The sequence below is a fragment of the Lipophrys pholis genome, assembly GCF_963383615.2.
Source record: "Lipophrys pholis genome assembly, chromosome: 18".
Lineage (NCBI taxonomy): Eukaryota > Metazoa > Chordata > Actinopteri > Blenniiformes > Blenniidae > Lipophrys > Lipophrys pholis.
Genome location: NC_137646.1, coordinates 19,339,179 through 19,355,053, shown reverse-complemented (window position 1 = coordinate 19,355,053; position 15,875 = coordinate 19,339,179). Strand labels below are relative to the sequence as shown.

General features: G+C 43.8%; 2 protein-coding genes across 5 annotated transcripts in view; one reads left to right on the top strand and one right to left on the bottom strand.

The window, feature by feature from the left end:
- Positions 1-220: 220 nt before the first annotated feature.
- rpl34 (ribosomal protein L34) lies at positions 221-3,228 on the bottom strand. The gene is made up of 5 exons (XM_080486243.1): positions 3,198-3,228; positions 2,722-2,794; positions 2,533-2,632; positions 557-660; positions 221-446 (listed from the first exon to the last, which is right to left on the bottom strand). The coding sequence occupies exons 2-5, from the start codon at positions 2,784-2,786 to the stop codon at positions 362-364; spliced, it is 354 nt and encodes a 117-aa protein (XP_080342369.1). The 5' UTR covers positions 2,787-2,794; positions 3,198-3,228; the 3' UTR covers positions 221-361.
- An 8,729-nt stretch (positions 3,229-11,957) lies between these two features.
- Positions 11,958-15,875, top strand: part of LOC308123361 (sodium/potassium/calcium exchanger 2-like) — a 42,398-nt gene continuing 38,480 nt past the window's right edge. For 2 of the 4 annotated variants that reach the window (XM_080485806.1, XM_080485805.1), the window contains exons 1-2: positions 11,958-12,214; positions 13,232-14,314. In XM_080485806.1, the coding sequence (XP_080341932.1) occupies positions 13,412-14,314 (903 nt within the window). In that variant the 5' untranslated portion in view covers positions 11,958-12,214; positions 13,232-13,411. Of the gene's footprint in view, positions 12,215-12,246; positions 12,433-13,231; positions 14,315-15,875 lie in introns of those variants that run through there. The other 2 variants (XM_080485804.1, XM_080485807.1) reach the window with 2 other exon arrangements.

Here is a 15,875-nt window from a genome sequence, read left to right as displayed (position 1 = left end):
ATTGAGCTTAAAGTGGGTCAGTCTCACTTTTAAAAGAGCTTGCACCTAAGAAAAATTAATTTAAAATGTATTGTCCTCTAAAAAAAAATTCTTAGGAATTAACCAAGTGCTTAAAGTTTACTTAAAACACGATGATGCTCAGCTGAATATATTGTGTAATAAGAGATCAATAAGGATATTTAGAACAGTCACTTTCAAATGACCACAGAATGCATTTGATCAAGTGTTCAATTCATTTAATTGAGAGAGGGTCTCATTGATCATCACTGTAGTATACACCGATACACATCGACTCATTAGAAATGACAACAGAAAATGGATTTGTTTGTGATTCTTTATTGTGGCGATACAAATACACATTTTACTTAGATTTCTGGCTCTGTGCCTGTGCCTTCAGCACCTTGACAACGATCTTCTGCTCCTCAATCAGGAAAGCACGCTTGATCCTGACAACAAAAGCAAAAGGAACATTTAGACAGCGTCTTGTCAATTTATGTGCAAATCAAATCAGAGCAGCTTCTTGGTAAAAAGGGTCAGACGGTGACGTTGGCCTTACCTGTCACGCACACACTTTGCGCACATGGATCCTCCGTACGCCCTGCTGACGTGCTTCTTGGTCTTGGAGAGCCTCATCAGAACCTGAGGTCTAACAGCACGGATCTGAAGGACAAACACACCGATGAGAACAGAGGAAAATCAAAGTAAAACCCACAGCGAGTTATCAGACGTTTACAGCACGCATAGAGGAGAAATAAAAAAAGACAACTGACATCTTGATCGAGGTTGTACAAGGCTGTAATATAACATCGTCTGACTATTTGTCGAATCTGTTTACAAATAAACCGAGTAGCACAATAGCGACACAAGCAAAGCAAGTCAAAAACACATTGCAATGTAAAAAAGAAAAGAAAAGAAAAAAAAGCTAAACAAAAATGTCCTTTTATAGATTTTGTTTGTTCATTCTTTCAATCCTCAAGTTGAACATCAACATTCCCTCAACACTGCCAGTTTCATCAAATGCTAAAACGACACCGCCGACAGCCTCCCTGTTGCATAAATGGCTCCACTCAAATGAAATAACAGTTTAACTGTCACTCCTTGTTGAGTCTGTCACATCAATGTCTGGCCTGTTTAATGTCTAAAATCAAGGCAGTTTGACAACCTAAAATAGTTTTTATTCTGTAGAAAGACAACTCCAAAAGCCAAATAGGTAAATAAAGTTAAAGAAACTCTGAAACACATTCACATGACATTTATATTGATTTCTCAACTGAACACTCAACTATAAATGGCATTTTGGATCGTATGCAAAACCAAATGTAACCAACTTATGTAAGCATATAGTAAAAAAAAAAAAAACACTTTAAAAAGAGAAGTGACTGGCCACAGACATTTTAATCTCCATGGTAACACATCTGATCAATTCAGAAGCTTTTGTAGATGCGGGTGTATTATAGAATGGGAAATACTAGAATATTACCATAGAAGGATTCCTTAGTGTTGCTTCACACAAATGATAAATCAAATTTCAAACAGGATAGTGAATTTTAATATGTACATGGCTTTATGGTGACTAATATCAGCAAGGACTGACAGTGAAAACAAAACACTCTACAAGAAGAGCATGCCGGCTACAGGAAGGCTGGATTTCCTGTGACTCTGTGCTGCACTTTGGTGGCACGAGTCTGTTGAAGATGATCCTGCTGTTGACCAGGACATCATGGGAGGGGTGAGAGACACTGTTCAGCATCCTCTGAGACCACCTGCAATGTCCTCCCACATCACTGGTCTTACTAGTTCAGGGGTGTCCAAACTCAGTCCTGGAGGGCCAGTGTCCAGCATGTTTTAGTTCTCTCCCTGCTTTAGTATACCTGAATCTAACGATGATGTCATCACCGAGATTGTGAAAAAGCCCAATAACGAGCCCTTCATTGCCACCAGGTGTGCTGCAACCTGGAGAGCGAAACCCTGCAGGACACCAGCCCTCCAGGACCGAGCTTGGTCACCCCTGTACAAGGTAGTGTGATTCTGAACTCTTTGAAGGGCCTGCAACTTTACAAGACCTTTGTGAGCACCGAGCAGTATGGAGGTGTGAAAACTGCCTACTGCACTAATGGTGTGGGAAACGGTACTTTCATTTATGAAAAAAGGACAGTTGATGATTAACGGCACCAGTGTTTCATTAGGTCACATTCACCTATCAAAACCAGGCGATCGCCCTGGAGTCAAACAGCCCACAAAATCATCTGCTGCCCTCAGAGGAGGAGGTTGCCAGCTCCTAATGCCCAAGAAGGGCCATTGCCATCTCCAAAGACCCAGACCACCCAGCTCATCACCTGACCACAGGTTGATGAAGCCCCAGACATCCCTATTATCAGTTTTTATTCGTGGGCCATCAGATTATTAAATAACTCTTAACCCGGACATTATTGATGTACAAAAGCCAAGCAATTCTTTTCCACTTATAACGTGTGATATGCGGACAATTATTTTACTTTGACACTTTACATTGATGCACTAAGGGGAACTTACTCCACGCAGTCTTCCTGGGCAGATGCCACATGCTGACTTCGGGGCTTTGCCCACCTTCTTGGTGTACAAGTACACGATGCGGTTACCAGGCGTCCGGGACCTGGAGGAAGGGACCAGATCATCAGTAACCTCACATGAACAGATAATATTCACTAACACGGTCTCGCACAATGCAGGAGGAACACTTACAGCCTTGTTTTGTTGGAGGCGGTGTTGTAGGACAACCTACGACGGTAAGTCAGGCGCTGCACCATGTTGAAAGCTTTAAAAAACAAGGTTGAGTAACATTAGAATAACTCCGCTGCCATGCTAACTCTGCTAGCAGCTCGCCGCTACATACATAATAACACACTCAGATTAATTTAAGATTTAGTCCATAGTCTGGCCAATAACTATCAATAGTATGTGGATTATATCCGGAAACATAAACAGTTTAAACACTACCGGCCCTGCAACACTGTTTACTGAGGAGAAAGGGGCGCTAACGTGATGTTCAAAATAACATGCAGAAATCACAACGTTATAAAACTCATCACGCCATCATAATCATGAAGTCTTTATAATTATCTTCTGTACTTCAAATTGACATTATTGGTCTCTAAAACGAAGGATTACACCCGATTCTAACGTTATATTCATTCTCGGGAGAGCAGGAGCCGCCATACCTGCTGTCGCCGTAACCGGAAGAGGAAGGTCGCAGGCGGAAGTCAAGTGTTAAAGCGCCTCGATGCCGGATTCCGCCACACTGACCCCTTCTGGTGAGTTTGTATTACTGCAGGTTCATGTTTCTACTGGAGTGTCACAATCAAAACTATCATTAAATGTCCTTTACATAGATAGATAGGGTGATACGAAAAATAAATATGTATATAAAACAATAACAAGTAAAAATATATAATCTTTCTTTGTATGAATACATCTATTTATATCCTTAATTCAACTAACAGATGAACTGTCATCTTTCTCAGAACTTCATAAAAACAATAACTCTAATTTCTGTGACAAGCAAACTAATTTATAACAATACACCCCGAGACCAGCGCTCTCTTTCGTGTTGATTAAATGTCTCTAAAATAAAACTCTTCGATATGCTTTCCTGTCTGAGAAATTGAAAATGTGTTCCCTCAAAAAAACAAACTTGGAAGAACTATACACACTTTACCCAATAGATGGCAGTATATATTTTGGGATTAACAATACAGGGTACAACATAAAGCTATTTGGTGGTGATTGATTGTAGGAATGCTGAAATTCTGATGTTTAGAAATCCATGTTGGTCAACAACTAAGCTTTTTTCCTCTCATAAAATACTAATGATAACAACAAAAAAAAAAAGTTTTTTTTTCAGTCCTGCAAATGAAAATAAAATCTTTTGACGTAAGCGTTTATAGCTCCAAAAAATAACAAACTCAGCATTTCTTGACCGCTTCGGCTTCACCTTTTAAAACTCAACCATGTGGATTTTATCAATGCATTTGAACCCTTCTCACAAAGGTGGATGGATGCAGGAAAAAAACCCTTCTAGGTTGTTAAAAAAAAAAAAAAGAGCACTGTGAATATGTTTAATGTGATTGGAAGGGTTCAAAATGGCTCCTGCTCAAAGAGGGTTTGTGTCACACGGAGACATTTGCCAAACTCAGCCAACAGATGGAGAGCTTGGCATTCTTTTACTTGGAGCATTTGGCAAAGTCAAAGATCAGGACAACACAGGACTGTGAACGGTGTGCCTGCACATCGTGAGACCCACTGTCACTTTTGCTGCTCAGCTTGGTGAAAACGCTTCTTCCTCCAGACTGGACTCAGTTTGTGATTAATCATGTTTGATCTGGAAACTATTGAGTTGTTTCTCAAGCTCGCGCTTGCATTTCACCAACAATATCTGGGATTGTGTATTCCTGACTGACGGTCTTTGCTTCCCTTTATTGTGGTAATTTATAATTAAATCATTCACAATTTTGCTGAGAAGTTTGGCATGAAAGTGCATTAAATATGAATTAATTGAAAACTTTTAATGGCTGCCGACCTCTGAAGGTCAAAGCATGTTGTATCTGATCTGTTAAGGGACTGATATGGTTTCAGATGTGGCGTGACCTGGGATTAACTCCTTCCTCACGGGAATCGAGCTCTCCTACGTGGGGAGTCAAGTGGATTTATATAGTCTTATGAAGACACTGCGGCTCATGTACATGTCCAAATAATTAGGAACATCTGCGCGCAGCCTCTCTTAACTGCGCCAAAAGTAATTACTGGGTATTATAAAAAGGGGCTTCTTCATGGTAATTCACCTGTTAATCCCATAAAATATAGATATCAGATTCATCCTGGTTTTAATCATCTGAAATGGCTTTACTCCTTACATTGAGACGATGTTTTTCCCCCTCCCTTCTCCGTCAGTCCGGACAAGTCAGAGATGAATCGTATCACCTTAAGTGCTCTTGATTACACAACACTCTCCGGCCCCCGTCTCCACATCTCCTTGGGCCCTCTGTGTAATCTGCTGAGATTTAAACCTGCTGCTCCTGTTTAATAAATCCACTGCGATTAAAATAGGATTACAGCTCTGCCTTCGCTTTCCTAATGACATCAGAGCATGAAACATTTTTTGACTTTTTCGCTTTCTTTCTTTTTTTTTTTACCCCCCCTCAGTTGTCTGGTTTTTGCACCTCTCTCTCTCTCTCTCTCTCTCTCTCTCTCTCTCTCTAACCAGACAGGCAGCGATGTTTCCAACTTCTTTCCCCCCCGCCTGAAAACTCATCCCCACAGCCCAGCAGGTCAGCCCATCTGTAGTGCTGTTGACATAAGGATTAACCTTATAATGCAGCACACATCCTGTATCAATGTCGTGGCCCTTCACATCAGACTTCTCAATGACAGATAACAACCGAGGGTAAAATATGCCGCAGCTCTGCCTCGGTATTTGCTCAGACCTTGAAACCTGCATGCAGAATGACCCCGTGGCGTCAGAAATCACATGTTCCTGGACGCCGAGCCGTCGGATATTAATATAGAGGTCATGAGGTCACGCTGCACTGGCTGCCTCTGTGATATGAGGAATGTCCGTAGTGAATCGATACCACCCTGTTTGTCTTCCCGCCGCGTCCTTCTGAAACGGTTAAACAGAGGCGGGTCACAAAAGGCAAAAAAAACCGATTGGATCTTTGCATCAGCTGGCCTCGTGACCCCCCCGCTCAGAAATCTCTTTATGATGATGATGTCTTCTGCTTTGACGCACAATGCAGCCCAGCGGCGTGTACTCCTGTGTAAAGCCAGTGCTCTGCTCTGTGGTCTCAGCTCAACCAATCTTCTTTTCATTCCATCCATTAAAATGCTTATGGGCTCATTAAGGGAAAACTCCATCAGCAAATGTTCGAGGAAACGAGACTTTCACTTGTGATTAAACTAGTGTGTCAAAACTAATCACCAGTTGTATTCAAAGCGTTAGATCAAGTCATACAGTTTATATTCAACCAATATGCAGGTTTGAACAAAGCACTGTGCCCGTGTCAACCCATCGGTCCTAAACTGTGGCCCATTCTGTAACTAGTGATATAAACATTAGATGATGACCCAAAAAGGATGAACGCACTGAGATGAGACATTAATGTAACTGTAAATCTGACTAATAACTCTACAATGGATCTCTGATTTAAATGAGTGCATTTGACCCCAATTTCAAAGTTTCTTCAAGGTAAGGCTATCTATCTATCTATCTATCTATCTATCTATCTATCTATCTATCTATCTATCTATCTATCCATCTATCCATCCATCCATCCATCCATCCATCCATCCATCCATCCATCCATCCATCCATCCATCCATCCATCCATCCATCCATCCATCCATCCATCCATCCATCCATCCATCCATCCATCCATCCATCCATCCATCCATCCATCCATCCATCCATCCATCCATCCATCCATAACCATTCCAACCCGGTGCTTTACACAAAACATTAAACTGCTGTTTTAGATCATTGAAAAGTAAATGCAGGGCATTAAATAGCTGACAGAAAAACCAAGATGTCCAGTGGCTGGCAGAAGTACTTTTCCACATTCTGTCACACTACAACCCCAAATGTAAAAGTATTTTATTGGGCTTTTATGTGGTCGACCGACAAAAAGTGCCACATGATTGTGAAGTGGAAGGAAAATGACACATGGTTTTCACTTCTTTTTTCTTTTTTTTAACAATAAAAAAAAAACAGAGACGTGTTTGTAGAACCACCTTCAGCTGCAATCACAGCTGTCTTTCTAGGGTATGTCTGTACGAGCTTCGCACGTCCGCAGGGCTGAAATTTGACCGATTCCTCTTTGCAAAATAGCTCCGGTTCATTCAGGCTGGATGGACGTCGTCCGTAAAGAGGCAATGTCTCAAAGCCATGCCAGAGATTTCCAATTGGATGAAGGTCTGGATTTTGACTTTGTCCTTTCTAACACAGAGTACTGCAAAGAGCCACGTCACACACATGTGGGCTTACAAACAAACCCTCTCTCACACAAACACTGACATAGAAGGACATTCCATACATTGTCTAAACCAGACTTATTCATTGCACACATAAATGAATACCCATGAATAGAGATGGTCTGTCCCAGTCTCATACTGCCCCCTAATCCTAACCCACAAATACTAAATCATTCAGAATGTAACTCTGTTTCAGTGGCACCACTGCTGGCTGACATTCCTTTCCCCTCCACGAAGCTCGCCACGATACTTTGAAGTGTCCCAGTGTCATCTGGCCTGTCGGACACAACGGCTTTACATTATGTTCAAGAAAGAAACAATCACTGTCCCAGTCTGTGAGAAATGTCCTGTGTTCAGCTGAAGATCTTTCAGGTGGGAACGCAGGATGTAAAATATGTACAGTATTATTTTTTCACAGGCTAATGCGATAGCGTGCCTTTGCCCAGCGTGGTTTTTGAGAAGAGCAGGAGTTATGCTTTTTATTCCCTATGAGTCCCGGCACAGTCAACACTTGTCATGATGTGAAAAATATTGTTCAATCTGATTTATTCAACTGAATCTGACTTCTTATTCAGGGGTTAATGGGAGATTTTAGATGTTTTAAGCATCATGAAAAGATGATTTTAGTCATTAAGTGACTAAAACACAAATACAACCATTTATAAAAAAAACATTTTTTAGTCTGCTCTATATGTTAATATATGTTAATGCACAAGTGATTGCTGAGTCTTGCATTGAGTGTGTGCTCGTGTCTAATCTTAGTGATCAGACCTGCCTGCAGATCATCAATTAGTAAATGTCTTTCCTTCCATTAATGATTTTTCTTCCGTTTACCCCGGCAGCTTCAGTTAAAATGGAATCTGCTGCTCCATCCTTCGGCAGTCTTGCTTTTGTCGACTCGCGCCGAGGCGGAGCGTCTCATTGGTCCACGGTTCACTGTGGGAGCGTCCCGTTGGTGCCCATGCTGGTTTTTGTGGCGCTGACCCTATTTTCCTAAAGGGGGCAGGTGGTCTGCCCAAGCCTCTTTGAAGGGACTTGTGTTGGTGGGGCTGCTAATATGAGGCTTTCTGCATCTAATCCAAAGTATCTTACAAAAAGCTTATCCTGGGACTCCAATTTCACTGCTTCCCCTCAGATGAGACGGAACTGGTTGAGCGAGGATTCTGACGAGGAAAGAGATTCGTGAACCACGTCAGTCGATTGTACTTCCCTCTTTGCCGGGAAAAGTTGCTTGGTTATCATGGCCCTATCTATACCCCCCCCCCCCCCCCTCCAAATGCCCCATTGCTGACAAATCCATACAACTATGTGGGACACAAAAGCTTGGATTTAGCTGCCGGGCGACAGTGAGGGTGGGCCGGGTGGGGGGCAGGGCCAGCATGGAAATTTCTGTTGTTTTTGTCCCAGCACAGATTTCAGACAAATCAAAACAACTGCCACCATCGCCCCCGTCCAAACATCCCTCCCCAGCTCAGCCCCCCCCCCCCCCCCCCCCCCCCCCAACAAAAACCCACATGACCGGTGGCCAGTCATCACTTTTATGCTGGAAATGCAGCCAGATCAGGAGCTGCCCGGCGCGGCGGCGGAAAGGGGAGGCTTGTGAGACCCATTGTTGGGGGGGATAAAAAAAGCTGACGGCTTTCAGGGGGACTCATTTGATAGGGGGAAATTATCCATCCGTCCAGCCATCGTCTGTGGCGCTTTTATACAGTGGAGAGACTCTTCAGGGATAACGGCGAACTGAAGCCGGTGGCGAAAATACTGGCAAACTGAAGAGCAAAGGTCACTCAGAGGGCGATGGATGGTGATGATGATGATGATGATGATGACTCAATGACTTCTACAACCATCCGAAATAAGTTAGATTTGACTTTTGATCTTTTATCAGTTAATTAACTGCGTTTCATCACGGTCATCACTGTCATACGTCACACTTTTGAATTCCGCCAGGTGCTACAGGGACGTAAACCCGTTCGCCCATGAAGTCCAGAGATGCACAATGGAATGAACCAAATAAAAGTGTCACCAACGTCCAAGATAATCAAAGCTGAAAAGCCGGCATTTAGTTTCCTTCCTGAAGTTCACATCATAAGTGAGCCGACTTTCAGACATTCCTGATGCAGAAATCTGACTTTCTGTCACAAGAAAAAACACATAATCATCAGGTTGTTTTTTCAGACGTTGAATAGCTCTCATTAGAGTCAAATAGGATTTCAGAAATGTATTCCAGTTGATTTTAAACCGCGCTTGTTAAGCATGTGGACTTCCCCGTTACTTCTCCAAATTGCCAGATGCTTCGGCGACAAAACGCCGGCCTTGCCGCTCAGTCTCATTATCCCCGACCATCTGATCGACGATGTAGCGTACTTATGTGTTTATTCTCAAATGAAATCTGCGGCTTTTAATCCGCTTGGCGGCGCGGGCAGAAGTTTTTTTCTTGTGGAAAACTCCGGGAGTGGCTGGTGAGCGGGCCCCCGGCGGTGCGAGCACAGCCATGAAAACCGGTTCCGCTGTGAACGCAATCAAAGTCGATCTGTTAGCGGGTGAACGATTGGTCTTCTGGGCTTCGCCTTTAGACTTGTGGGACGAGCGGCATAATGCAGTTTGGAGGAGAAGTTTGACATTGCGTTAAACTCTTCCTCTTGAGTCACGGTCTCATGATGAAGTGAGATTCGTTTGTTTTTATCAGGAAAGAACATTTTTTTCTTTTTCTATTATTTCTGATGAGAGCAGATCAGCTGCATCAGCAAAAAAAAACTCTGGGCCGATCAAACCATAATGGACAGTAGGCACACAACGCAGGACTATTGATAATGTGATGTAACTCAAGTTAATGCTTTTGACTTCTGTTTTTTTTGTTGCCCTGTTAGGTAACAAGAAGCAGCTGTAAGAAGAGGGGCGCGGGGGCAATCAATGAGGTCAGTGAATCATGATTTATTATACACCACCGGGCCATTAGTGTCACACATACTTTGTCACTCTGTGTAAAGATTGCATGTCTGTGTCTGTCCTACAGGGTCTGGCCTGTCGCCTAATGCTAAGTGGCTGGAGGGGCTGCGTTTGACATGACGGGGGGGGGGGGGGCGGGGGGGACACGACAATCAGCGGGACTGTAGGGATGATTTGTGCAACTCATGAAGGGTTTATGTGGGCTGACAAGCTTCAGAATGAGGCAAACTGACGCATCCAGCAAATGTGACCTTTGTCGATGTCCTGTTTTTAATGTGTAGCGGAACAATAAACACGCCAAACAATATTAAAGGAATAGTTTAACGTTCAAAGAAATGCAAGGTATTTCTTTTCAGAGCCCGCGGCTTATATTTATAGTTGCAACATCAATTCTCACTAATGACTGATTACTCCGTTTGTGTTACGTGATCACGAGAGTATGGCGCTTACGTTTGGCAATCGGCAGGGTACGCCGTGGACAGGCTGACGTGCAAAAAACCCCAGTCTGGAACCAGGGCGAATGCCGTCCACTACACCACTGTGCAACACCTGATGGGCAAAAATGAATGTGGTGAGCAGTACCACTCCAAAACAAAGAAAAGTACATAAAGACACCAGATTGCCTCAAAATGTTGAAATTAATTCACATAAGTGTGGATTATTTTAACCACATGTCAACACAGGCTTCTTGACCACGTGTTGGTCAAGTGGTCCCAGTTTAATTTGGGCTTGGGGGGGCCCTTCCTGTGGGGAATTTGCATTTTCTCCATGTGTGGAAGTAGTTTTCTGTTCCTTTAACTCCCGTCTCTCCCCACGACCCAAAATCATGTTTTTGAAGTTAATTGCCCAATAGCAGTGATAGTAGTTTCTCTGTGTTTGCCTTTTGTTTGCAATTTGTTGGTAGACAGGTAAAGAAAAAAAATGTATAAGATTTCCCCCAAACAAGCCTGGCTCACTGACATTCAAATGCTGAAATCTTGAACTGAAGCCTTCGTCCGTGTATTGACTTTCTCGATCATGCCAATTAGATTACAATTGCACGCTTTTTCAACCTGACCGTTTTTTACACAAATTAGTTGAATTGTTTCCTATTGTCCCCCTTAAATTGACTCGGCCAACAATGCCATCTGTTTCATGACTCATTATAGACAAATAACTCACAGGTACTCATATTGATTGTCTTCTTCACTCTACCTGATGAACATTTGGGTTTACACTGGATTATCCTAACCTAACCCGAACCCATGCAATGACATGCTCCATATCCATCTTTCATGCTGCTTTATCCAGCTCAAGGTTGCAGGGTGCTGGAGCCAATTCAAACGGACTATGGCAAGGTGAACTGGACAGGTAGTCCATCACAGGACAAAACAAATAAATACAGTGAAATGAGTCCTCATAATCGGCGTGATTGTCCAGAAATGTAACCAGAATACCCCACTTGGGTTAACATGTAACAGTTACTGTCATGTTGTACATATTTATTTTTTTGTGAGTATGTTTTTTGTTTTCTTTTAAAGGCCTGTGTCGGAGGATCTGTGAAAAGCGCGCAGTGTTTCTTAAAGAAAAGGATCCACCACTTGTGCATAACCTTGAAATGACCCAAGACATGGCCATAAATCAACCGCTGAGCTGAGGCACATCCACCTGTTCCGTCACCAGGAGAATTACCAAAAAAAAAAAAATGTGTGGAAACACATCCTTTGCTGTGTAACCACGGCAACTCCTCCCTCCAAATGAAACCTCACCAAAGCCCCCACCTTGTGCGCACTGACAGGAGGGAGGGGCGCGCGCGCGCGCTTGCTTACCTGGCTTTATTAATAAACCACCAGCTTCACGTGGCCAACCCAGCACAATATTCTGCTACACTGGAAAGGTATTTTCGACTGGGTGGGTTTTTTTCTTCCCCCCCCCCCCCCCCCCCCCCCCCCCCCCCCCCCCTCCCCCCTCTCTCTCTCTATCTCTCTCTCTCTCTCTCTCTCATTGGAGACGGGTGGGATGCTGCTGCTGTGAGGGAGAGGTGAGCGCATTTGGAAGAGCCGTTTCTCTCTCTCTTCCTCTCCCTCTCCCTCTCGCGCTCTCTCTCTCTCTCTCTCTCTCCCTCTCTCCCTCCCTCCCTCCAAAGCTCCTCCTCTGTCGTCGGAGAGCGGACACCGGGCACATTTTTCGCTCAATGAGAGCAGGAGGGCACCGGGCAGGATTTCCTAATTTCACCGTGCCCGCGCTGCGCCGCGCGGCTGTTGTTCTCTCTCGCGTGTCAAAGGTAAGACGCGGTCATGCGCCTTCGCCTATCGGGAGAGCTCGTGTGTTGTCGCGCGCGCGGATGGACGCTTGGATAGCTGTTTGTTGTGTGATGATACAGCGGAAAGGGCGAATGCATTTACTGAAGGGCAGACAGGGGAAAAGAGTTGTCCGTGGCACTGGCAGCTCGGACGTGCCGTCCAGCTGGAAGGCGACATTAGTGAGAAGTCAAACCGGACGGTGTGGGGTTTTTTTTGTTTTTGTTTTTGTTTTTTTTATTACCTGAGAGGGAGCGTCATTTACACCGTGTGCGTCTCGCACTGACCGCGGCCAAGTGCTGTCCGTTAACCGGGGGCCTTCTGTTTTTAACAGGAGAAAATCTCGCATCACATTTTCCTTTTTTTTTTTTTTTCTTCTTCTTTTTCAAATTATTATTATTAAACAAGTTGTCTTATATTCTGAATTGCGATGCTTGAATGGTTGTTAAGGACAATCATCTGTCTGCATGATAAGTTTTTGATCGGCTGGTTTGAATTGATTGGATTATAGGAGATTATTGTTCTCTTAGAAATACACTTAATAGTAGGGAGCCATCGGCGGTCGAAGACCGCAAAATGGGTGCAATTTTGTCATGCATGATTAAAAAGGGACGTGTACTTACTTTTATTTGATATTTTTCCAGCTTAACTGTTGGTGCAGTGGTTTAGTGCAGTGTGTGAGATTTTATAAACTTTACTCAAACCTCTTAATGTATATAGTGAACGACTGAATGAACTCCACGTGCATGACTTGTCAAGCATTGTATATCATTTGATCTGTGTTTACATGTGTTAAAGGTTTTGTTGGTTGAGGCTGAGTCCACATGAATACAGTTCATTTACAGATTTACAGCAGTGAACACACACACACACACACACACTGAACCATCCCTCCAAACACAGGCACTTTATTCAAACTTTTATTTGTTGTTCATTATTGTATCATTTTTTAAATAGTCTGAATTTGCAGTAATTATTTCTTCCGTTCTTGTGATGCCCAGCAGATTTTACTATGAAGACATCCTGTGGCAAACCAGATCCCGGAAAGCACCTGCAGTCTTGTCAGCTCATTTTAAACTGAAGTCAACAAGCATGCGTTGTCTCCGATAAAACCCGCTCTCCCCACACTCCCCTCTTTCTACCCGCCTATCGAGAGTGAGGACACCAGGAGCAGCACAGACATGGGTTCGGATCAGCCCTTCCTGGATTCCCTGGAGGGAAGGCCCATGTTGGGTCCTGCCTGCAAGCGGCTGGGCCGTCGATGTGTGCGCAAAAAGCTGAGGCCCGTGCGAATCTTGGGGTTTGTCCTCAGCCTGGTAGTTGTAAGTGCTGTCTCAGTCAGTGCCTTCACATGGAGCTCAGGCAGTCTCAGTGAGCCAGCTCTGCCCCAGGAGAGTCTCCACGAGTCTGCCCCTCACAGGACCCTACTTTTTACCCAACACAAGAGGGACCCCAATGTGTCAGCCGACATGCCAATAGCCATGAAATCAACAGCAAATAGCAACGAGAGCCAGGGGGACTACCCGCCAGACCTTTTTAGCCTTAATCAGAGGCGCCAAGGAGCAGTGATCCTCCACATGTTTGGCATGATCTACATGTTCATTGCCTTAGCAATCGTGTGTGATGAGTTCTTTGTCCCGGCGCTGACGGTCATCACAGAGAAGTTGACCATCTCGGATGATGTGGCGGGCGCCACCTTCATGGCGGCAGGCGGCTCGGCCCCGGAGCTCTTCACCTCCATCATCGGCGTCTTCATCTCGCACAGCAACGTTGGCATCGGCACCATCGTGGGCTCGGCCGTCTTCAACATTCTCTTCGTCATTGGGATGTGTGCCATCTTCTCGAAGGAGATCCTCAACTTAACGTGGTGGCCGCTCTTCCGCGACGTGTCCTTCTACATCCTGGACCTGATCATGCTCATCATCTTCTTCCTGGATAACTTCATCTCCATCTGGGAAAGTATCACGCTGCTCTCCACCTACGCTGCCTACGTGATCTTCATGAAGTGCAACAGCAAAGTCGAGGGCTTCGTCAAAGGGTGCATGCACAAGAACCAAGTGGTAGAAGTGGAAGTGCAGCCCAAGGTGAGTCGAAGATGTATGAAATGTAAAATAAAGACAAAGTTGGAGTGGGTGTGCAGTAATGAGTTTTAGTATTTTGGCTGATAGAACTGACCTTTGATGTCTCCTCTGGTATGGGCACACTCTCATCCCTTTGCAATATTTCATGCAGCAACCTTCTCATTCTAATAAACTTAGTCTTACATTGCTTCTAGTTTTAGCTGAACCAATTTAAAAAAAAAAGAGGAAGCAGTTTGTTTGTGTGCACATGCTCTTAATTACATGCATCCCAGCTTTCTTCCTAATAACTTAAATGACTGTTTTACTCGTGTCTGTCAGATGTTCTACACTGCTTGCTCAGTATTTAACATCTCATGCGGATCATATGCTGTACTGGCTTATTTTCGACTCACTCATTATTCAAAACAACAGGCTCTGAGCGTTAAGTGTTTAGCTTTCAACGACTAAACTGACCACCGTCCGCTCGACGCTGCCGACACAGTGTTCCACTGTGGGGATTAATAAAACAGTCAAATGTGTAATTCTGGGTTAAGCTCCACAAATTGTGTCCTGGTCTGACAAATAAATCCCCTGGAAAATCTCACAAGCTATTTTTTTCCTTAGTGAAAGATTTCCCACACAAGACAGTATTCAGATTACGACACAAGCTCCATAGAGCTGAGATGAGATGGACTGTATATAGTAAATGGCTCCAGGATTGTTGTTTTCCCCTGTGATTTATTTATTTTTCTCTCTGTTTGCTTGAAAGAGTAATTCTTCACACGCAATAATTCACTCATCATTCACCAGCACTAACTGGTAATACTCTAATACTCTTCTAAATTATTGCACGGTTTTACCTAACATTTAACCCTCAATGACACTTAAGGGCAACAGGCACTGCAATGCAATTTGATACTGGTGTAGAGATTATCCGGACGGATTTAGATTTCTTTGTGACATGGGATTGAAATGAAATTTCAAAAAAAAAAAAAAAAAAAAAAACTTGTATTGTAAAGCTTTCATTAATTCGGGATTTATTCTGAGTACATAAAGGTTATTTATAAATGGCTGGTTACACAATGTTGGGAGAGACTCCCAAGGAAACCAAGAGCGCAATTTGATATGTGATGCATAACATTAAAGCTCCTCTCATTTAAATAGAAAACCTGAAATTAGCGATTGTTCTGTTTCTGTGTATTTCTGCTTTATGACTCTTCGATTTGAGGATAATGCGCAGGAATCGAGTGTGGACTGAGGTGCACAGGCTGAGTGCCAGGGAGGACTTAGGTGACCTTGAAATGAAATGGATTCTGGGTACTTTGGGCGAGAGATGCCTGCGTGTGTGTCGGTTGAAAAACAACTTTTGATGGAGGGAAAAAATAGTTCGGTATGGAGTCTATTCAACCTTGCCATCATGCCCCATCTCTCCTCAGTCCCCCCCCCCCCCCCCCCCCCCCCCCCCCACACACACACACCTTTTTGCATTGTGGGAAACGGCATCATTACTGCACCTCTGAGCATCCTCCTTTCAAGAAGCTGCAGTACACAATAATGCATGAATTAAAGGCGTATGCATTTTTTT

Bases quoted from the DNA above. Each gene is read 5' to 3' on its own strand.
- rpl34 (XM_080486243.1), bottom strand. From the start codon at position 2,786: ATGGTGCAGCGCCTGACTTACCGTCGTAGGTTGTCCTACAACACCGCC. The intron at 2,633-2,721 runs GTAAGTGTTCCT...CCCTTCCTCCAG, and splicing joins GCCTCCAACAAAACAAGGCT to GTCCCGGACGCCTGGTAACC. The intron at 661-2,532 runs GTAAGTTCCCCT...TTTGTCCTTCAG, and splicing joins GCCCAGGAAGACTGCGTGGA to ATCCGTGCTGTTAGACCTCA.